Source organism: Triticum aestivum, chromosome 7B, assembly GCF_018294505.1.
Source record: "Triticum aestivum cultivar Chinese Spring chromosome 7B, IWGSC CS RefSeq v2.1, whole genome shotgun sequence".
Taxonomy (NCBI): Eukaryota; Viridiplantae; Streptophyta; class Magnoliopsida; order Poales; family Poaceae; genus Triticum; species Triticum aestivum.
In genome coordinates this window covers 645,784,751-645,806,869 of record NC_057813.1, presented here as the reverse complement: position 1 = coordinate 645,806,869, position 22,119 = coordinate 645,784,751, and the positions used below count along the sequence as shown (strand labels likewise).

Genomic DNA, 22,119 nt, shown 5'->3' with positions numbered 1-22,119 from the left:
CGCGACAAATAGTGCTTTCTATAAAGCAATGGATTAGTGACATCGGTATTACCTTTACGAAATACTCCCTCCATTCGGAATTACTTGTCTCGGAAATGGATGTATCTAGAATTAAAATACGTCTAGATACATCCATTTCTGCGACAAGTAATTCCGAACGAAGGGAGTAAAAGAAAATGAAAACTAAAACAAAATAAAAAATAAAAAATTAGTGGCATTGGTATTTGGTCCATGGTGTCGCTACTTCTCGGGATCAAAATAATGAATTAGTGGTATCTGTATTACCATTTAAGAAAAATAAAAGTGAAGTAACAATAATGACAAAATTTGCACACAGTTTGAATATAAATTGCGCTTTTTTATTATACGCAAGAATAAGCACAAATAGTGAAATTTCACTAAACAAATTCCTAAGTAGGAATGAATTAGAGGTATTGGTATTACCCTTAAAGAATAAAGATAATAAAATAAAAACTTAAATAAAATTAGAATAGTGAAGCTTTCTAGGAGAAAGGAACTAAAAATAATAAATCAAATAATGAAATATTTTCAAACAATTTGCACAGAAGTTGCGCATTTTTAGTGTACATATAATCATGAAATTTTGGCACATATTATATAGTATTTGTTTGTATATAATTACACTAAGCCAAAAACCTACAAAAAGCAAAAATAACCAATAAAGGAAAGAAAAAGGGAAAAATAAAACCCATAGAAACAGAAAACAGAAATTAAAAATGAAGCAAAAATACCCTAAAATAGGAAAGAAAATGGTATAAAAAGCTAAAAATAAATAATCACAAAATTTGCACAAATTTGCACATAAATAGTGTTTTGTTATAATAAGCAAGAATAAACACATAATAGTCAATGTTTTGCATAAAGAATTTTTTTCTAAAGAACGAATCAATTAGTGTCATTGTTATTTGATCAACGGTGTCTCTACTTCTCTAGACCAAAATAATGAATTACTGGTATGGGTATTACCGTTTAAGAAGAAAGAAAGAGAAAAAACAATAATGACAAAATTTGCAAGCGATTTGAATAGAAATTGCGCTTTTTTTATAGTATGCAAGAATAAGCACAAATAGTGAAACTCCACAAAAAAGAATCCTAAGTAGGAATGAATTAAAGGTAGTGGTATTACCCTTAAAGAATAAAAAAATGAAATAAAAACTTAAACAAAATTAAAATAGTTAAGTTCTCTAAGAAACCATGAATTAGCGTCATTGGTTTCCCGTTAAGAAGAAATGAACTGAAAATAATAAAACAAACACGAGCCAAACAGGCACGATTTCATTGCTGAACAAAACAAAGCAAGCAAAACAGGCACCCAAGCTTGGACTGACCAGAAACAACGGTCAGTCGATTTCAACTAGGCCCCACACAACACAAAATACAGAAGTGGAAAAAACTAAAGCACACATCTCAAAGCACAAATCCAACAGCCAGAAATTCGACTGACCCAAAATCAAAAAATCAGCTGAATGACATGTAGCTAAATCGAAAAATGTTATTACCCCTTGATAATTTGGGTCATGAACATTTTAATACTGCTCCTGGTTCCTTCCATTGGCTTCCAGTTCCAAGAGAAGTATGATCGAGCTAATCATGTCCCACACTTAAGCTACTGCTGTAGACGTAAGGAACCAGGAGCAGTATAGTTTTTCTACTTTACGTTGGGAAAGCCATTATATCTCCCATGCTTCCATCCAGTCACCAAACGTCCATATTGTTTGGCAAAGATGCGTGTCAGTTGGGCGCATGAATTGCTTTGGGGAGAACTGCCATCGCCATCTTGGGAGCCGAAAGGGCACGGCACTCTGGCACCACCATGCCCACCACCGCCTGATCGCCGCCGTCTTGTTCCATCATGGCGGCCGCGGCGCATTCGTGTATGATGTCAAGCAGCACCGTCTCCAGGTCCTTGAAGTCGGCCCATCCGTGCACGTCTGCGCGGACGGCCCGCCGGTCGCCGGCGATGAGGTCCCACACGGGGTAGCCCTTCCTGGGCATCATGTAGTCCCGCTCGGCCAGCTTTAGGGTGGGACAGTAGTCGCCCCTACCGTCGCCAAGGTACACCACTCTACTCGGCCTCCTCATCCCTGCCGCCGCCGCCGCCGCCGACAGTTCTTGCAGCATCCCCTCCATCACCTTGCCCTGAATTTTGCACACCAAAATGTTGAGGCAAAAAAAGATACAGTGAAATCTAGCAACGCGTTAACGAAAGTGTCTGATGCGTCACCTTGCACATGTTGGGAGGGCAGGTGGCGAGGGTGCAGCCGTGGCTGCTGCAGGAGCCATGACGGAAGTCGTGGTGCGGGGTGATCCCGAGGCGGCCGCCGGCGTCGACGCTGGCCGGGTTGGTGCTGATCTCCGAGAAGTAGCCGGCCAGGCCGTGGTGCGCAAGGACCGTGTCGATGAAAAACGCGTTGGCGTCGCTGAGGATCCGCAGCTCGCAGCCGAGAGCCTGTGCGGCCTTGATGGCCGCCACGACGTGATGGGACAGAGGCGCCGTCCTGATGCTGCCCGCGATCTCGTCGATCGTTTTGCCTTGCGAGTGCAGCTCGCCCATCATGGCGTCCTTTTTAAAAAAGAACGCAACAATTCAATAAAAAACCGCGGCCTTTCTTCGTTACGTGCGCACGCACTACACGAAAATTTAAATATTGTGAGTGAAATACGCACTGCAGCTGCTGAGATTTGGTTTGCAAAAGGTCGTAAAGGGATATCTAAGACCAGAGCAATCATTATTGGAACGATTACCAGGTGCATTTGCGACAGAAAAAGGCATCACATACGGTACGATGCGAACAAACAGAGGCTTACGATGGCCGAGTTCCATGGGAGGTGGAGCAGGAGCTCGTCAAACCGCTGGGTGGCGCCGAGGGCGTCGACGACCCAGTTGTCGCTGTCGCAGTCGATGATGGTCTTGTCGAAGTCGAAGACGACCACCACGCCGGCGTCATGGATGGATCCAGCAGCCAAAGGGGAAATCAGACCACGACCACCTCTTCTTCTGCTTCTGATTGCTCTCTGTTTTTTCTTCTTCTTTTTTGTTTTCCTTTCTCCTTCCTTTCATGATTGATGCAGCCATAGCCGCCCAAGCACGCTGGAGCCTGGAGGCCAAGGCCCAGACTACGAAGCAACGTTTTTCCTTTTCTTTTTGGATGGATGGATGTGCGCAAATTTGTGTGTGTAACCATGTCTTAATTGCTTCAGCAGTCCATCGATCACCCAAAAATTTCTGCTAGAAGGAGCACGTATGGGAGCATGGGAAGAGAGCATGCAAGTCTTCTTCTCTCATATGGCTCTCTCTTTCTCAAAAAAAAAAGCAATGAGTTAAATTAGCCAACTATACATGAAAACGTGAACAAATTAATTATCCAGCCTCTCCTCGGAGGAAAGAAATCTGTACCGGAAGGTTCTGTGCCGGGAAGAGCCCCGGCCGTACTGTCTCCTCGGAGGAATCAGCCCTCTAGCGAGCCGTAAGTAAAGAGGGGGATTTTGTAATAGTGGACATCCCTCTTTAATTTCTAAGGGTAACCGAAGTTTTCACCTTGTAGTTCGGATCTCAGCCCATCCCAGCACAGCTCATCGTCGGGAGACCTTCGTCCGGAGATGATGGAGAGCGAAACGCCTCCATCTGCCGCCCCGTCGTGCGGGGCGGGCGACCCTGAGGTGTCGTCACGGAGGGTCTCCTCGAGTCCGGCGGGGACGGAGAGTTCGGCACCAATTGGAGTACGGTCGGTGGAGCTGCAGGATTTGCTCAGGAGGGCGTCTGTCTCAGAAGACCACCGCACATTAATGGGTAGGGTGATTGAAAGGATCTCGTCCGCCCAAAGCGGGTTGTATGAGGCCGTCGGAAGTTTGCTGACGGGGTTTGAGGTACGCAAAAATGACATACCTTTTGACAGTTTTGCACATGAAGTGCGCCCTGTATAGATAGTAGCCCCTGAGACTTGGTATGCTGTCGAAAGCGACAACGTGCCGAGGATCATAATCTCAGTTATAGATTGTCGCCTTTCCTATGCAGGTGGCGGAACGTTCGGTGGCCAGCCGGACCGATGGATTTGCCGAGCTGAAGAGGCAACTCGACGTTGCGCATGCGGACATCTCGCTGGTCAATAAACGACTTGATGAGTCACAAGGTATGTGGTTGCTCTGCGGTCGCCTAGTAAGGGAGCTGACGCCCATTCCTTACAATTTGTATGCCTGATGCAGATAGTGCTGCTGTTGTGGTAGGCCTTCGAGTAGAACTTGCTCGGGCCAAGGAGCAAGCCAGAAAAAGCGAGGCGGCTGCCTCGAAGGCAGCGGAAGAGCTAGAAGTCGAGAAGGCTGCTCACTGCCGAAGCAGGGAGGAGATGGCCGGAATGGCCACGAAATTAAAATTTGCTACCGACCGCCTGGAGGTTCTTGAAAGAGAACGCCGAGCGGAGCAAGAGGACCTGAAGAAGGCCGACGCCGAAGCCAAGGATGCCCGTAGTGCGATGCTGACTATGAAGAAGGAACTGCGTCAGGTCGGAGACATTGTGGCTAGAAAGCCCTTTATGCTACGTAGGAAGTTCACGGATCCGAAGTATGCTCAGCTGGGCCGATTGTGCGGTGTGGAGGATCCTTATCTGGACTTGGCGGCGAGTGCGGCGGACGCAGTCGTGCACTTTCAAAGCCAGAAGGATCACGAAATGGAAGAGCTTTTCTGGTCTCAATTCCATAGTCCGGAGCGTCCACTTCCGTTGAGTGATCGGCTGGTTGAGTGGGCTGAGCTGAATAGATTGTCCGGACTTGCCATGACGGATGTGGTCGCTCATCTGTGGCCGAAAAGGCCCAAACCGAAGAGTTATTTTGGCTTGTTGCAGCAATTCCTTGGGGCGGTGCCGCGTATTGGGGCAATGAAGCGGTCGGCATGCATAGAAGGTGCACGGATGGCTCTCGCCCGTGGTAAGACATACTGGGCGGAGATGGATGCCACCGCTGTTGCATCCTGGGGTTCGGACAAAAGCCGATTCCCCACCGAGCACTATTTTGAGGAAGTCATGCAGGGCGCTCGTTTAATAGAGTCGCAGTGCTCGAAAGATGTTATGTTTGAATGACATGTTTGATTTCTGAGATCATGTTTATAATGCAATAACTTTTTATACTTGTGTGTTCAAGTATTGAACTATCTCCTGTGCGGCCGTATATGTATGTATAATCTGAAAGATGGCAGTCTTTGGCTTCAGCCCCCACGCACATGGTGCGGGGGTGTTTGCAAAAAGAAAAGCGCTTTTTCACACTTAATCCAATGTCTTGGTCCTTTTAAGGAGGTGATAGCGTAGCAAACTAGGCAACCGGACTATAATGCTTTATCACTTTCACTTAGCCATAGGAGCTCGAATGTGGGGCTACTATATAGCCCCTGGTGGCACCGCTCTTCCCGAACTCGGGGCGCGTATGTGCCTGACCGGGAAGCGGTCCTTCATCAAAGCGGAGGAATTCTAAACATTCCAATGGTCGATCGAGTGGTTGACCAGTCTCTCGCTATATCATGACAGTCAGTTTTCGGCTTTCTCTACTGAGGTGCTCGCCCGGCCGAACCGGGGCACAATCGCAGTAGTTCTCCTGGTGCCGCGTTAGCCGATGATGCGGAACGTAAGGCAGCAAAACACAGGAGCCGGGCAAACCCAACATTTGACCAAAGACATGATTCGGAGCTGATGCATATAAGGCCTAACTCGAGACGCCGAACACTCCCTGAGGTGTTCGGTCTTTATGATACCGGGCAGAACAATGCCCTAAGCCCCTTGTGTCCAGGTACAGGCGGGAACTTCTGACGCGGCCGATGCCAAAACGCCAGCCTCCTCCTCGGCTATGGTGGGAAACCAGGGGATGTGTATCAACAAGAGACAGTAAGAAAGGTTTACGCAGGGTCTTAATCTGAAAAGAATCCTTGCAACGGGTCCCTGCTGCACGTCTGCGCCTGTGTCTCCGTTGTGCTGTATCCTGGACGGGTGTAGCACATGCTTCATCTGTAAAAGAGAAGGACTTAGTTTCCAAGAAATATCGTGCAGAAGTTGTATTAAAATAGAATAAAATGAAGAAAGTTGAGCTTTATTGGCTCTTGTCATTTATACACGCGGCCCCTTATAAAGGGGGTATGCGGCTGGGAAGCCCCTTGTTTAGTTACGCCGGACTCGCCTAACCATGTCCGAGGTCTGAATGACCTGTTTTTAGGGGCTTTGACCTGCAAGGTCTGATTAGTGTGTGGCTGTCGAAGCAGTCTCACGTTCTCCGTGGTCGAGGAACACTCGGAGTTACTTTTTAATGAAATTATGCCACATTGACCGGGCATTCTTAAGCATAAAAACGCATAATGTGGTATTGCATTAGGGCTGGCGAAAGCTGCGCGCCCCAGTAGTGCTTAAGGGCTACTGTTTGAATGGGGCGATGGAGAGTGAGCTTTTCGCGACGGAGGTTGTCGGATGAACCGAACACAACCTCTAGTGGTACAGAGCCTGTATAATTGGCTTAAAGGCCTGGCGTCACTCCTTTGAAGGAAGTGCTGCTATGGCGAATTTTGGTAGGGTCTATCCCCATTCTGCGGGCGGTGTCCTGGTATTGCAGGTGCCGCGCTGTCTTTTCGTGTTATCACATGAAGTGAGTTCACTGTTTTGACTTCTAGTGGGAAAGTCTTCTGTTTTCCGGAGTGCTGCTTTTGGGTTTCGTCACTTTCGCTTGGTGTGTCGAGCCCCTTGTGTTCGGCATTAAGTCGGCCGGACTGTTTGAAGACCCAACAATCTCTGTGGGTATGGTTTGCAGGCTTCCCGGAGGTACCATGTATTTGACATAGTCTATCCAGAATCTTGTTTAGGTTGGATAGCTCGTCACTGTTGTCCTTGAGGGGCAGTGTTTTGTTGTTCGGCCGAGAGCTTTTGAATCCGGCGTTGACCGCCGTACTATTCGGGCCATTTTCCTTATTCCGGCGCTGATCTTTTCTGCGTCGTGATTTCCCATTTCCATCCCTGACTTCGGATGTACTCGGGTCGCTGGTGCTGCATCTAGCCAGCCAGCTGTCTTCCCCCGCGCAAAAGCGGGTCATGAGGCTTGTTAGTGCGGCCATTGTTCTTGGTTTTTCCTGGCCGAGGTGTCTGGCAAGCCATTCGTCTCGGACGTTGTGTTTAAAGGCTGCTAAGGCTTCAGCGTCCGGACAGTCGACTATTTGGTTCTTTTTAGTGAGGAACCTGTTCCAGAATTTGCGTGCTGACTCTCCGGGCTGTTGAGTTATGTGACTTAAATCGTCTGCATCCGGAGGGCGGACATAGGTCCCCTGAAAATTTGCTCGAAACGCATCCTCAAGCTCTTCCCAACTTCCAATGGTATTTTCTGGGAGGCTTTTAAGCCAATGCCGAGCTGGCCCTTTGAGCTTGAGGGGTAGGTATTTTATGGCATGGAGATCGTCTCCTCTGGCCATATGTATGTGTAGGATGTAATCCTCAATCCAGACTCCGGGGTCTGTTGTTCCGTCATATGCCTCTATGTTTACGGGTTTGAATCCCGCTGGAAATCCATGATCCAGTACCTCGTTGGTGAAACATAGTGGGTGTGCGGCGCCCCTGTATTTGGGTGTGCCGTTGTCTTCAAATGCTCGGCGGGTTATGTTGCTTCCTGGAGTCTTCTTTTTTGACCCATAGATGGATCTGACTGGGTCATCCTTTTTCCGAGGATCTTTATGCTGATCGTGTGCCGGCTTGTGTGCGGCGCCCCTTGTTGCTCTTGGCCTGTCATCTGGTCGTCTATCCGGCCAGGCGGCTTCTTTCTTTTTTGACTGCGGGGGCTCTAAGGCCTCCTCGTCAAATTCGGGCAACAGTTTGCGCTTCGGATAGCTCTTTGTCTGGTGACTAGCGCCATGTTTATCTGCGGTGTTGAGTACTCTGCTCCATCTCATTCTGAGTGCGTCCTCCGTTGTTTTGAGCTTCCGCTTTTGCTTCTTCAAACTTCTTGCAGTGGCGACGAGCCTTCTATGAAGGTTCGTATGCTCTGGTGATGTGAGATCGTCTTCGCCGGGGATGGGTTGCTTGTCCAGTTCATCATGTCCGGCTGGCTGCTTGGTGACATGTGCGTCATCCACTGCTTCGCCCTGCTCTAGGGCCGAGTCCGTATGGGTGCCATTTTTATCGAGGCCGGTCTTCGGGCGGCGCTTGCGTCGCCGTTTTGGTTGTTTGTTGGGGGAGTTATCCTTCGCCACATCCCGTTTCTCCTCATTATCGCTTCCTTTTGGTGTATCCACCATGTATACGTCGTGAGTTGGGGTGGCTTTCCCGTGCCCGGTAGGCGCTGGTTCTTCGTCGTCTCCGGCATCGTCGTCCATACCGTCGATGTCTTCGGAGTCATAGTTTAGCATGTCAGTTAGATCGTCGACAGTGGCTACTAATTGGGTGGTGGTGGGCTTTGAATTTCTTCGTCGTCCGCATCCCAACTGTCCTGGCCGTAGTCTGACCAGAGCTCTCCTGATAACGAGAGATACTTTAGCGAACTCAAGATGTCGCCGAAAGGTGAGCGTTGAAAGATGTCCGCTGCGGTGAACTCCATGATCGGCACCCAATCGGATTCGATCGGAGGGGGCGCGGGAGGTTCGGAGTCCGGCGAGGAGTCCGGCACCTCGGAGTCACGAGCTTTATGAGGGACAAAGTCAGTGTTCGGCTCTATCGCCGTAGAGGTTGCAGCCCCCGAGGCGGTGTCTAGCCATCAGTCCTCGATCTGCGCAGCCGGCTCCGAATTGAAGATCGGAGCGGGTTCGAGTGCGGCCTCCGGGGTACTGTCCTGCTGCAGAGCTAAATCGTGCTCGCCGTGACAGTGCGGCACGCTCGGCTGTGGCTCGAATCCATCGAGGATCAAGTCCCCGCGGATGTCAGCCGTAAAGTTCAAACTTCCAAATCTGGCCTGACGGCCAGGGGCGTAGCTTTCGATCTGCTCCAGACGGCCAAGCGAATTGGCCCACAGTGCAAAGCCGCCGAATACGAAGATCTGTCCGGGGAGAAAGGTCTCACCCTGGACTGCGTCGTTGATGATGATCGAAGAAGCCATCGAGCCTATCGGTGACGACACAGAGGAACTCTCAATGAAAGCACCAATGTCGGTGTCAAAACCAGCGGATCTCGGGTAGGGGGTCCCGAACTGTGCGTCTAGGCGGATGGTAACAGGAGACAAGGGACACGATGTTTTACCCAGGTTCGGGCCCTCTTGATGGAGGTAAAACCCTACGTCCTGCTTGATTAATATTGATGATGTGTGTTACAAGAGTAGATCTACCACGAGATCAAGGAGGATAAACCCTAGAAGCTAGCCTATGGTATGATTGTTGTTCGTCCTATGGACTAAAGCCATCCGGTTTATATAGACACCGGAGAGGGCTAGGGTTACACAGAGTCGGTTACAATGGTAGGAGATCTACATATCCGTATCGCCAAGCTTGCCTTCCACGCCAAGGAAAGTCCCATCCGAACATGGGACGGAGTCTTCAATCTTGTATCTTCATAGTCTTGGAGTCCGGCCGATCATGATAGTTCGGCTATCCGGACACCCCCTAGTCCGGAACTCCCTCACCCGCAGTTATGTGGCAGATGGGAATTTGTTAATGTCCGGTTGTAGGTAACTTGACACCAGATCCGAATTAAAACACATCAACCGTGTGTGTAGCCGTGATGGTCTCTTTTCGGCGGAGTCTGGGAAGTGAACACGGTTTTGGGTTATGTTTGACGTAAGTAGGAGTTCAGGATCACCTCTTGATCATTGCTAGCTTCACGGTCGTTCCTTTGCTTCTCTTCTCGCTCTTATTTACGTATGTTAGCCACCATATCATGCTTAGTCGCTGCTGCAACCTCACCACTTATCCTCTCCATACCCATTAAGCTTTGCTAGTCTTGATACCCATGGTAATGGGATTGCTGAGTCCTCGTGGATTACAGATTACTACAACAACAGTTGTAGGTACAGGTTATGCAATGATCATGACGCGAGAGCGATGTTTGCTTTTTTGGAGTTCTTCTTCTGCTTCTTCTTCGATCAGGGGATAGGTTCCAGGTCGGCAGCCTGGGCTAGCAGGGTGGATGTCGTTTGAGTTTCTGTTTGTGTTTCATCCGTAGTCGGATGGTGCTCTTATGTAAGATGATGTTGTATTCGTGTGGCATTTTATGCCTTTTGTATGTATCCCCATCTATTATGTAATGTTGATCTAATGATATCCACCTTGCAAAAGCGTATCAATTTGCGGTTCTATCCTTGGTGGGACCTTCGAGTCTCTTTAGGATAGTATCGCATATTGGGCGTGACAGTAAGTTCAATCGATCATTATCGCACCATATCGGCAACTTTGTTCATTTCCTGATATCAAGTAATTGTTTTCTTTGTCTAGCAGGGTTTGGAAAAAGTTCACCGCACAAGCCCCGGGAGTGCCGGCACAACTGCGATTTGACCACCCGAAAGTAAGTACTGGCTACTAGCTAGTTCCACGCATCTCCCATTGATTCTAGCTAACTTCATCAATACCATTTAGCATGCTTTGCTTATCAGTTTGATTGACCTCTATTTCTTGTAAAGTGGTTATGGCAGGAACTTGGGAATGATTTGTGTGGATACTACATTTGCGAGTTCATCCACCACACCACCTGCGAGCGGGGCTACTCTAAACAACAATATGAAGTGCATAAGCAATAATATTCACGAGGAATTGGCGGGATTCTTTCTTGACCACGTCATCGACAAACACGGGGAATACCATGTGGAAGTTGAGTTCATATGTTAGGGGACGTAAGAGATCTTATACGAAAACTTGTTGTTCGACCAATCTATCGAAGAAGGAGAGGTTGATCACTTCTCTCTGTGTATATGTTCATGACGATCTTCTGTACTTAATGGTTTCTGTCATTTGCTTACTAGCTAGCTAGCGTGTCGAGTCTATATGTAGCGTCGACCAAGCACAGAGATAAGAGAGGACACTCGTCTCTGTTAGCGATCTAACACAATATATGAAACCCCTAAATTAACCCTACAAAACCCCCAAAAAACCCCACCCCCCCCATCTTTCAGGAAAAAAAACCCAGCCACTAAACAGCTTACGCGTGGAAGCCTTGTGGTCCCGGTTGGTGGCACCAACCGGGACAAAAGCCCCCCCCCCTGCCTGGGCAAGCTGCTCCGGCCACGTGGAGCCCCATCTGTCCCGGTTCCCGATCGAACCGGAACTAAAGGTGTAGGGCTTTAGTTACGACCTTTTAGTCGCGGTTCGCGAACCTGGACAATGGCCCTCACAAACCGGTTCGAATTTATGTAGGCTAAAAAGTGTTTACTAGTTTTTAGTGTTGGTGGAATTTTCAAATGTGTTTGAGCAATTTGAAAATGTTCATGTAACTAAAAAATCACTATTTTGTAGATATTCACACAATTTTCAGAAGTGTTCATGCATTATTACAAATTGCTTTTTCTAATTTTGAAAGGTGTTCATGCATTTAATAAAAATGTTCAACTAACTTCACTATTTTAAAAAGTGTTGTTACCACTGTAACCTAGTTCGAACGATGAAAATTATTTGAAGGCTCGCCTGTAAATAGAAGCTTCAACGCACTCTCTATTTCGCAGGACAAGAAAGAACGAATCAAAGACATGGATATCCCTAGAAGAATTGCAATCATTCCTTTAAATAATTCTATATCATTTTCAAATTATCTGAACTAGGAAAAACAATAGGAACTTATTATACTGAAAGAGAAAAAGGAAACAAAATTTCCCGCCAGTGTTATAGAAAACAATAGGAAAAACTAGAGGAATGGATGTTTATTTTTTATTTTACTGAAAAGGAAACAAAATGGATAACTTGAAAAATAAAAATAAAGAATGAAAGAGAAAAAGAAAAAATAAACATGGAACTTATTCATACCAAAGATCTTCGTAATCTTCAACCATTATGTGCTTCATTATAATTTCCCGGAGTAAGCTTTGTAGTTTGTTTCCAATACTCAATAGGTTGTTCAAACAAAGCTTCCACAATTTCCGAACCGGCCTACAGGATGGCATGTTCTCCTAGGTCGGACTAGGTAGTTCCTTCCTTTAGAATCTTACTTGAGAGTTTCCTGCCTCATACGTCCTAGAAATTGATATCTTAGTTTCCCTATCTTAACTGAATTAGATTTATCAAAGGGGAGGAACTGCTTATTCATACCTCGAACAGGTCAGAAATTGTCTGTCTGGTTTTCAAAGGTGTTCTTGCATTTTAATAAAAAACGTTCATGTATCCAAAATGTATTCAATATTTAGAAAAATTATTAATCCTTTACAATAGTTTAAATAATCAAAATTATCTGAACACGTTTCTATTTTATTAAACTGCAAAGGAAAGAAAACAAACAAACAAAAAAAAGGAAGAATGAACAAAAGGAAACAAGAAAATCCCGCAATTTAGAAAGAGGTAAAGGCAATGAAGAAAGGCGCTAAGAACAACTACTATTTGATTATATATTATGTGGTTTTTTAATTTTATCTACACACGTCTACCATTTGATGTTTCGTCCTTACGACTATGCCCTCTCTAGGGTTAGAAAGATGTGGTAAGCGAAGGATAGCTACCACTAGACTTGGGGAGGTCATTGTTGGGGTAGTATCTCATGACGAAGGAGCGCGGTAACTAGTCAGTCCACCAGCCAAACATAGGGGGAGAAGGGGATACACGAGGTTGGGAACGGCGATGTAAGATGAAAGGGTGGAGACCTATGCCAAGAAAAAACTAATCAACACTATTAATTTAATTATTTTCCAGGAAATTGATTAAGGTCCCCTAAAAGAGTCAAGTGATTCAGATTGACCCATATTAGTGATACTCACATTTTGATAAAAAAAATTGTCTATTCAATCTTCACTGAACAAACCGCGTGAGATCTAGCCTCCGCTCCTCCCTGTGTCGTGGGCTCAAATCTCTTGGCCATATTGCCAATTCTGAGCATAATCTTTTTATTATAATTTCTCATGTTCATCTAAATGTAATTACATGTTCATATATCTTTGCTGCAACACTGACCTTTCTCAAGTCATGCAACTATCAATGTGGAAATCCATATATTTTTGCTTTATGGAAATGACAGGTCGTGTATATATGTCATGATTTTGCATGCACTGTCCTGTAGCCACCTAGAAAATTACCCACTCACCTTATTGGTTTAACGTGGCTTGCTTGAGATTTAGGCAAAGTGGTTCCTGGTTGGTTGGGTACATAGTTTACATGTGCAAACATTCTTTTACATTAAGCTACCTGCAAAGAACCTTATGAATTTCAGATTTGATTTACCAGACAAGCATGTTATTTATGTTTTCTACCTTTATTAGACATTCTGAATCATCTTCTCGCTTTTAATTTTGGACCAGTTAACACTAGGATGTACATTAGTAGGAACAAAAGTAGTGCACTAGGTGAATGTTTCTATTCATCGTGCACCGCTTTGACATAGGTGTCAAGTAGCATCAGATATCTAGATGTCACTCTGTCGGTCTCCAGTCCCACTTTAAAACTATGATGATCTCGGTACATAAGACTGTGCACCTAAAGCCACAACATTTTCTGCTCCACCATTGTTTGGCATGAACTTCTTTACTTTGCCCCAATCTGGAACTTTTTTTCCTTCAGATCTAGAATCGGTCGTCGATATGCACGTCATGGTTCCTTGGTTCCGGACAGAGCATGTTCACCTCCGTACTTCATGAAGCCGCTTCCATTTCATCCTCAAGTAAGGTTTGAGCTCCCGAGGGGACATGTCAGTGTGCCTTGATCCATGATTGAGGTGGGAGCTTCATGATCGAAACGGATCCTTTGTTTCCCCTCTTTCTTGCTTGGTATAGCTCATGTCTTTCGTTTTCCCAACATGCACCATTGGTGCTCAAATCCCATGTATTCATGCGTAATGGCGACAGAACATCATTGCCGCAATATCTGGAACCAATATCCCTCCGTGTTCTTCTTCAAAGGTAAACTTGATCTGCTTGCCTTCCTTGTGCACATTTCTACTTGTTTAATTAATTTAAGTACATTAAAAAGTACTCCCTCTGTAAAGAAATATAAGAGCGTTTAGATCACTAAAGTAGTGATCTAAACGCTCTTATATTTCTTTACGGAGGGAGTATTTATTAATTTTTGGTGCTGGTCGAGTTTTAAAGTTTGTTAGCCCATTTTGAAAATGTTACTAAAAAAATCACAAACTAATTTAAATGTTCACACAATTTTCAAAACTATTCATGCATTATTACTCAGTGATTTTTTTAATTTTCATAGGTGTCCTTGAATTTAATAAAAAATGTTCAAGTATTCAAAATTACTTCACTATTTCAACAAGTGTTCTTACCACTTTACCCTATTCCGAATAATGAAAATTATTTGATGGCTCGCCTATAAATAGAAGCTTCGGCGCAATCTCTATTTTGCGGGACAAGAAAGAAAGAGTAGTAACCATGGATACCGCTGCAAGAATTGCAATCATTCCTTACAGAATTCAAGATATAGAAAAAAATATTAAAAACTAGAGGAATGGATGTTTATATTTTATTTAAAAAAGGGAACAAAAGTATAAATAGAAAAAAATAAAAAAAACACGGGACTTATTCAAATCAAAGCTCATCGTAATCTTGAACCAGTTTTGTGTTTCAATATAATTTCCAGGAGTAAGTGCTATAGCTAATACTCAGTAGGTTGTTCAAACCAAGCTTCCCCAATTTCTGAACCAGCCTATAGAATGGCATGTGCTCCTCGGTCGAAATAGGTAGTTCCTTCCTTTAGAACCTTAGTTGATAGTTTCCTACCTTAAACAGCTCAAAAATTGATATCTTCGTTTACCCTATATTAAGGAATTAGAATTATCAAAGGGAAGGAACTTCTTATACCTACCTCAAATAGGTCAGAAGGTGATTTGTCTGGTTTTCAAAGGTGTTCTTGCATTTTTATTAAAATGTTCATGTAGCCAAAATTTATTCAGTATTAAAAAAATGTTATTGCCTCTTTGCCACAGTTTAAATAATCAAAATTATTTGAACATATTTCTATTTTATAAACTGAAAAGGTAATAAAACAAAAACAAACAAAAAATGAAGAATGAAAAGAAATGAAACAGGAAAAGCGCTAAGAACTAATGTTATTAAATTATATATTATGTGGGTTTTTTTATTTTATCCCCACCCGCTATCATCTGTCCTTTTGTCCTTATGACTAGAGAGATGTGGTGAGCGGAGGATAGCTACCACTGGACTTGGGGAGGTCATTGTTGGGGTAGTATCTCGTGATGAAATAGTGCGGCAACGAGTCAGTCGACCAGCCAAGAAATAGGGAGGAAGGGGATACGCCAGGGAGGGAACGGTGAGCTAGGGGGTGTTTGTTTACAAGGACTTATTGGTGTAGAGACTTTAAAAAGTCTCTTTTAGTCCCATCTAAACCAAACAGGAGGGACTTATAGGGACTTAAAGTGGGCATTTGGGACTTATGAAAGAAGACACTGAGTGAGAGTCATTTTGGGACTTTTAGTTGTAACATGGTCTTTTAGTCGATGTTTAGTCCCAGGAACCAAACAGGTAGGGACTTTTTAGGGACTAGCGACTTTTTAATTGGGACTAAAAATGGTTCTAGGACTTATGAAACAAGCAGGACCTTAACATGAAAGGGTGGGGACCGATGACAGAAAAACTGATCGATACTCTTAATTTTATTATTTTCCAGGCAAATCATTAAGGTTCCCTAAAAGAGGCAAGTGATTAATATTGACCCAAATTAGGGATATAACAGCTTCTGGATGTCAGCTGGCTCCTACACCGGTGCATGCAGTACGTCCATTGGCTTCCAGTTCCAAGAGAAGTATATGATCGAGCTAATCATGTCCCACACTTAAGCTACTGCTGTAGACGTAAGGAACCAGGAGCAGCATAGTTTTTCTACTTTACGCTGGGAAAAGCCATTATATCTCCCATGCTTCCATCGAGTCACCAAACATCCATATTGTTTGGCAAAGATGCGTGTCAGTTGGGCGCATGAATTGCTTTGGGGAGAACTGCCATCGCCATCTTGGGAGCCGAAAGGGCACGGCACTCTGGCACCACCATGCCCACCACCACCTGATCGCCGCCGTCTTGTTCCACCATGGCGGCCGCGGCGCATTCGTGTATGATGTCAAGCAGCACCGTCTCCAGGTCCTTGAAGTCGGCCCACCCGCGCACGCCTGCGCGGACGGCCCGCCGGTCGCCGGCAATGAGGTCCCACACGGGGTAGCCCTTCCTGGGCATCATGTAGTCCCGCTCGGCCAGCTTTAGGGTGGGGCAGTAGTCGCCCCTACCGTCGCCGAGGTACACCACTCTACTCGGCCTCCTCATCCCTGCCGCCGCCGCCGCCGACAGTTCTTGCAGCATCCCCTCCATCACCTTGCCCTGATTTTTGCACACAAAAATGTTCAGGCAAAAAAAGATACAGTGAAATCTGAAAGTGTCTGATGCGTCACCTTGCACATGTTGGGAGGGCAGGTGGCGAGGGCGCAGCCGTGGCTGCTGCAGGAGCCATGACGGAAGTCGTGGTGCGGGGTGATCCTGAGGCGGCCGCCGGCGTCGACGCTGGCCGGGTTGGTGCTGATCTCCGAGAAGTAGCCGGCCAGGCCGTGGTGCGCAAGGACGGTGTCGATGAAAAACGCGTTGGCGTCGCTGAGGATACGCAGCTCGCAGCCGAGAGCCTGCGCGGCCTTGATGGCCGCCACGACATGATGGGACAGAGGCGCCGTCCTGATGCTGCCCGCGATCTCGTCGATCGTTTTGCCTTGCGAGTGCAACTCGCCCATCATGGCGTCCTTTTAAAAAAGAACGCAACAATTCCATCAAAAATCGCGGCTTTTCTTCGTTACGTGCGCACGCACTCCACGAAAATTTAAATATTTAGAGTGAAATACGCACTGCAGCTGCTGAGATTTGGTTTGCAAAAGGTCGTAAAGTGATATCTAAGACCAGAGCAATCATTGGAACGATTACCAGGTGCATTTGCGACAGAAAAAGACGTGACCTACTGTTCGATGCGAACAAACAGAGGCTTACGATGGCGGAGTTCCATGGGAGGTGGAGCAGGAGCTCGTCAAACCGCTGGGTGGCGCCGAGGGCGTCGACGACCCAGTTGTCGCTGTCGCAGTCGATGATGGTCTTGTCGAAGTCGAAGACGACCACCACGCCGGCGTCATTGCTCGCGGCCATTATTGCACCCCAGAGATATCTAACTCAACCAGAACCGAGAGAGCAATATGATGGTGCGTTGGAGTGGTCGGATCGAGGGACACGGCCGACGTATTTATAGCGGCGGGCGACCTCCGTAAGGCCATGAATCGGAATGGCGAACGGAAACTATTGCTAATGGAGTATGATTATTAGGCACGGCAGCGTCGTAATGCGCCGTGATGCCGTCCGCATTGCCGCGAGATCTGGCCTTTTTCCCCGCTTTCCACTCGCGCGGGTGGGTTAATTTTGGGAGGCGCACCAGCTAATTAATGGAGGCTGGATTTGATTACTAATTGCCAGGATTGTTCTTGGGAATATTCTGGGAGCGGGCGATCGAGTGTACTATGTGCGTTCCTTCACTTTTCCGCCACCGTTGCTTTCAAAAAAAAGAAACTTTTTCGGCCACCGCTTTTCAGGCGGTTATAACGGCTCCTGCGTGGCGCACTTGCCTTTTCCCTGGTTTCCTGGGAGAAGAAGACATACGTTGCCTGAGAGAGTAACAAGAAAGGACGCGGGAATGACCGAGGGGATGATAATTACGAACATTTTAGATGACAATTTACGTTGTGGGAGGATGACAATTTCTTCATAAACACATGACAATTTCTATGAAGAAGAGAAAAATTGCGGCAGGATTTGCTATCTCCCACCACGTAAACATGCCATAAAGAAAAGTTCGCTGGTCACCCTTTTCCTTGCTAAAGTTTGTCAGATATCATTATCGTAACAAGAAACGTCAGCTTAGGAGAGATCGTGAAGGGAACAGTAGTTCCCCTGAGCAAACCAAACCGTTCAATGGGAGGATCCCCTCAGCGCGAACACCCTTCTATTACGATAATAAACCAAATCTTACAAATCGAGCGTCAGTTTTTCTGCAGGTTCGAGCGAACGTCTCAGCAGCCGTTCGATTTCTCTCACGAATCTTGAAGCGGGGCTCCTTGTAACATCACAGGATGCATCTGTTTGCGCTGAAGGGTGTCGGGTGCGACTCTCCTTCGAATTGCATTTTTTTGCAGGCGTTGGGAGGTACCGGTAAACCATCCACTGATGGTTTTCATCAAGATTCGTGGGGAGCCAAACCCACACAAAATGTATTTGGTTGTATTGCGTTTGGTGTTCTGGTGTATTACCAATAACGTCATGTCGTTGTGGGGACAGCCGCGGTAAGTAAACTATATTTTACTGGCACCACACTGATTTACCCCATGACCCACTAGCCATTTACTCCCTCCTTTTCGGTTTATAGGGCTTATCTCAAAATTTTAGTTTTTTCATTTTATAAGGCTCAATTTGGTTGTTTCTTATCACATGTTCAGATTACAAGGTGCATTAAATCATTGCATGCAAATATTGAGAGAAAATTGACCAATACATGTACTTTATGCATGCATGCATTGCAATTAATGCATTGATAAACATAATTTTTTAAGAAAAACAAGAGTATTAATTAGGTGCTTTTGCAAACTACAAAAAGTATTCCACCACTCATCATCTACCTTGGTTGGTGAAATTTTTGAATTGAGCCTTATAAACCGGAAAGGAGGGAGTACCTCCGTTCGGTTTCACTTGGTCTCTTACCTTCCGCCAACGCCTCACCGGAAACCATAGATCCAAATTGCGCTATAGCTGCCCGGGAGCCTCGCCGCTACGTTATGGCTGCTGCCGCGAAAACCTCCACATATCCCTCTAAATGGCTCAAAAATCAGTAAAGCCCTCCAGAAATCATCTCTCCCACGGTAAAATTTTCCGCTATTTGCCGTGATTGCCCGCTATGGCGCCGCTATAGCTGCTGGGAGAGGCCGCCGTGAAATCGTTTCTCCCGCGATTTTAATCTATGCCGGAAACCCTCTTCTCAGGTTGGTACCAGTTCTTCGAGAAATAATCATTTTATCTCTCTTCCTATTTTCTGCTTGGTTGACTCCCTCTGAGGTTTTCCTTTTTCTCTCTGACTTATTCTAGGCATGAAATACGTGACTTCTTTTTCCTTTACTCAACGCCGTTGAGTACCGAATCAACTAACGGAATCAAAGTTCTCAAACAATAATTCTCTGAGGCTAGTAGCCATGCGCAAGTTCTTTTCGGTATATTTATATTTTGACAATAAATTACCGCATCCGGATGTTTGTTAAATGTTAGAACCCTAGAACTCAATTCCCATGCATTCTAGCCCAAACCTTAGTGTATTTTTTTTTGGTCATATTCAATATTAATTAGTCTATGTTTCAATTTCTGGGTTAAATGTATATTTGTGATGCCCGGATAATCAGGCTATAGTAATCCCCCGGTTAACGATGCCACGTCACCTCCGTTACTGTTGCTGATCTCTCGTTAGCTCCAAAATCGGTTCAAAAATCAAATTCAAATTATGGCAAACAACAAAAGTTTTCAAACGTTGAAACTAAAATGTTCGGAGTGAACCAAATAATTCATAGGAAATTATGGTGGAGAAACCACCCTTTTATAAAATGTTTAAATACTCAAATGTGACTGAAACAGCAACATAACCAATTTAATAAATGCCTTTTATTATTTATAAAATGTTAAACTATTTTATTTAGTTACCCAAATTAATGTGGTAGTAATAAATATAGTAATACTAATTTAGAAACCATTTGTGTATTTTATAAAACTGTAACCATTAAAGAAATAAAAGAAAACAGAAAAGAAAATAAATAAAAAGGTAATAGATAAAACAGACAAAAACAAAAGGACACCCCTCCTCAATGGGCTTCGGCCCAGCAGGCCAGCAGGCCGCCTAACCGGCCCAACCGGCCACCCACCCCATTCCCACTTAACCCCCCCCCCCCCCCACGACCCCGAAACCCTAAACGTAACCCCCACTCCCCCCACTCGCTCTCCCCCACCCCCGCTGGATCTGGATCGGGAGCCCGATCCCCTTCTCCCTCGCTCGGTGCCCGACGCCATCGCCCGTCGCGGCTAGTGGACCGCGCCGGCGCCCGGAGCTCCCCCGCCGGCCTGCTTCCTCCTCCCCGCCGGTCTGCCTCCTTCGACGCCGTCGTCCTCATCGACCACCCCGACCCCCGCTGCCCTTTCCCTACCGGCCATGTGAGCACGCACCGCTCCCTCCTCTCTCTGCCGTGCCGCGCGCCCGCTCCGCCGTGGCCGCGCCCTCTCCCCCGGCCTCAGATCCTCTCCCCTTCCCTGTTCGGTCACCGCGGCCACTACGGTCGCCCGCCCGCCCGACGCCGTGCTCCCCGCGCTCGTCCCGTGGTTGCCAACGCCCGACTCCGCTCATGCGCCCCAGCCAGCGCCAGGGACCAGTTGGACTCCGCTCGCCTCGTCGCCACCGTGTCCTCGCCCCACGGTGCCGCACGGAGACCTCCGCGCCATGCCTGCTCGCCGTGGCCACGCTCCGGTGAGCCGCCCGCGGCGCCCCAACGGCCTCTGCTCAGGTCCGCCCTGTCGGACGCCCACGCCCCGCTCGCGCCACGGCTGCGCCATGCTTCTGCCCGCCCACACGGGGCCGTGCCCGCCGCCGCTCGCTCCCTGGCTGGCCCGTGCTGGCCTCACCCACACCGGCCTGGCGACCTGCCAGGTCTGCCACCATTCCCGGCGCCTGTGGGCATGCGCTCGCTGGGGTTGTGCCCAACGTCCGCACCCGCGTTGCCTGTTCGGGCAGCCCCCGCGGCACCCGAACCCACCATGGCCACTAGGGCCTATGAAAGATGGGCCCCGCCCCAGAACGTTTTTGTTAAAAAAGAAGAAAGAAAGAAAAATGTTAGAATAAATAAATTAATAATTAATAATTAATTAATTAATTGATCCTGTTTAACTAATCTAATTAAAATAAATTAGCCTAATCACTTAGTTAATCTAATTAACCCGGTTCAGTTAACCTGAGTCAATGACCAGTGGGACCCACATGCCAGATTGACCCAGTCAACACCTTTGTTGACTGCTGACGTCATGCTGACGTCATGATGATGTCAGCATGCACTATTCTGGATAATGTTGAACTAAATAAATTAAATAAATTCTAAAAATGATTTAAAACTTTTAAAATTAATATAAAATAAACCGTAGCTCAGATGGAAAACCTTTGTACATGAAAGTTGCTCAGAACGACGAGACGAATTCCGATATACAGCCTGTTCGTCCGCCACACATCCCTAGCATAGATAACACGCAACTATCCCCCTCTGGATCATCTGTCTGAAAACGCGAAACACCGGGGATACTTTCTCGGATGTTTCCCCCTTTCGCTGGTGTCACCTACTACCGCGTTAGGGCACACCTAGCACCGTGTATTGCCATGTTACGCTTTGTGATGCTTTGATTGCTCTGTTATTTATTGTGTTCCCTCTCCGTTACTTCTTTCCGATAGACCCCGAGACTGTCGGCGACCCCCAGTTCGACTACGGAGTTGACGACCCCTTCTTCTTGCCAGAGCAACCAGGCAAGCCCCCCCCCCCTTGATCACCAGATATCGCCTATTCTCCTCTATACTGCTTGCATTAGAGTAGTGTAGCATGTTACTGCTTTCCGTTAATCCTATTCTGATGCATAGCCTGACATTGTTGCTACATCTGTTGATACCTTACCTGCAATCCTAAATATTTAGTATAGGATGCTAGTTTATCATCATTGGCCCTACATTCTTGTCAGTCTGCCTTGCTATACTATTGGGCCGTGATCACTCGGGAGGTGATCACGGGTATATACTATACATACTTACATACTGTACAGATGGTGACTAAAGTCGGGTCAGCTCGATGAGTACCCGCAAGTGATTCTGATGAGGGGGCTCAAAGGACAGGTGGCTCCATCCCGGTAAAGGTGGGCCTGGGTTCCCGATGGCCCCCGACTGTTACTTTGTGGCGGAGCGACAGGGCAGGTTGAGACCACCTAGGAGAC

General features: G+C 46.5%; 2 protein-coding genes across 2 annotated transcripts; both read right to left on the bottom strand.

Moving 5' to 3' along the window:
• Positions 1-1,693: 1,693 nt before the first annotated feature.
• LOC123158339 (inorganic pyrophosphatase 2-like) lies at positions 1,694-13,676 on the bottom strand. The gene is made up of 4 exons (XM_044576373.1): positions 13,548-13,676; positions 2,830-3,075; positions 2,246-2,584; positions 1,694-2,160 (listed from the first exon to the last, which is right to left on the bottom strand). The coding sequence occupies exons 1-4, from the start codon at positions 13,674-13,676 to the stop codon at positions 1,753-1,755; spliced, it is 1,122 nt and encodes a 373-aa protein (XP_044432308.1). The 3' UTR covers positions 1,694-1,752.
• A 1,998-nt stretch (positions 13,677-15,674) lies between these two features.
• On the bottom strand, positions 15,675-17,298 carry LOC123160954 (inorganic pyrophosphatase 2). Its single transcript, XM_044578804.1, has 3 exons — positions 17,071-17,298; positions 16,491-16,829; positions 15,675-16,419 (listed from the first exon to the last, which is right to left on the bottom strand). The coding sequence occupies exons 1-3, from the start codon at positions 17,221-17,223 to the stop codon at positions 16,015-16,017; spliced, it is 897 nt and encodes a 298-aa protein (XP_044434739.1). The 5' UTR covers positions 17,224-17,298; the 3' UTR covers positions 15,675-16,014.
• Positions 17,299-22,119: the final 4,821 nt, after the last annotated feature.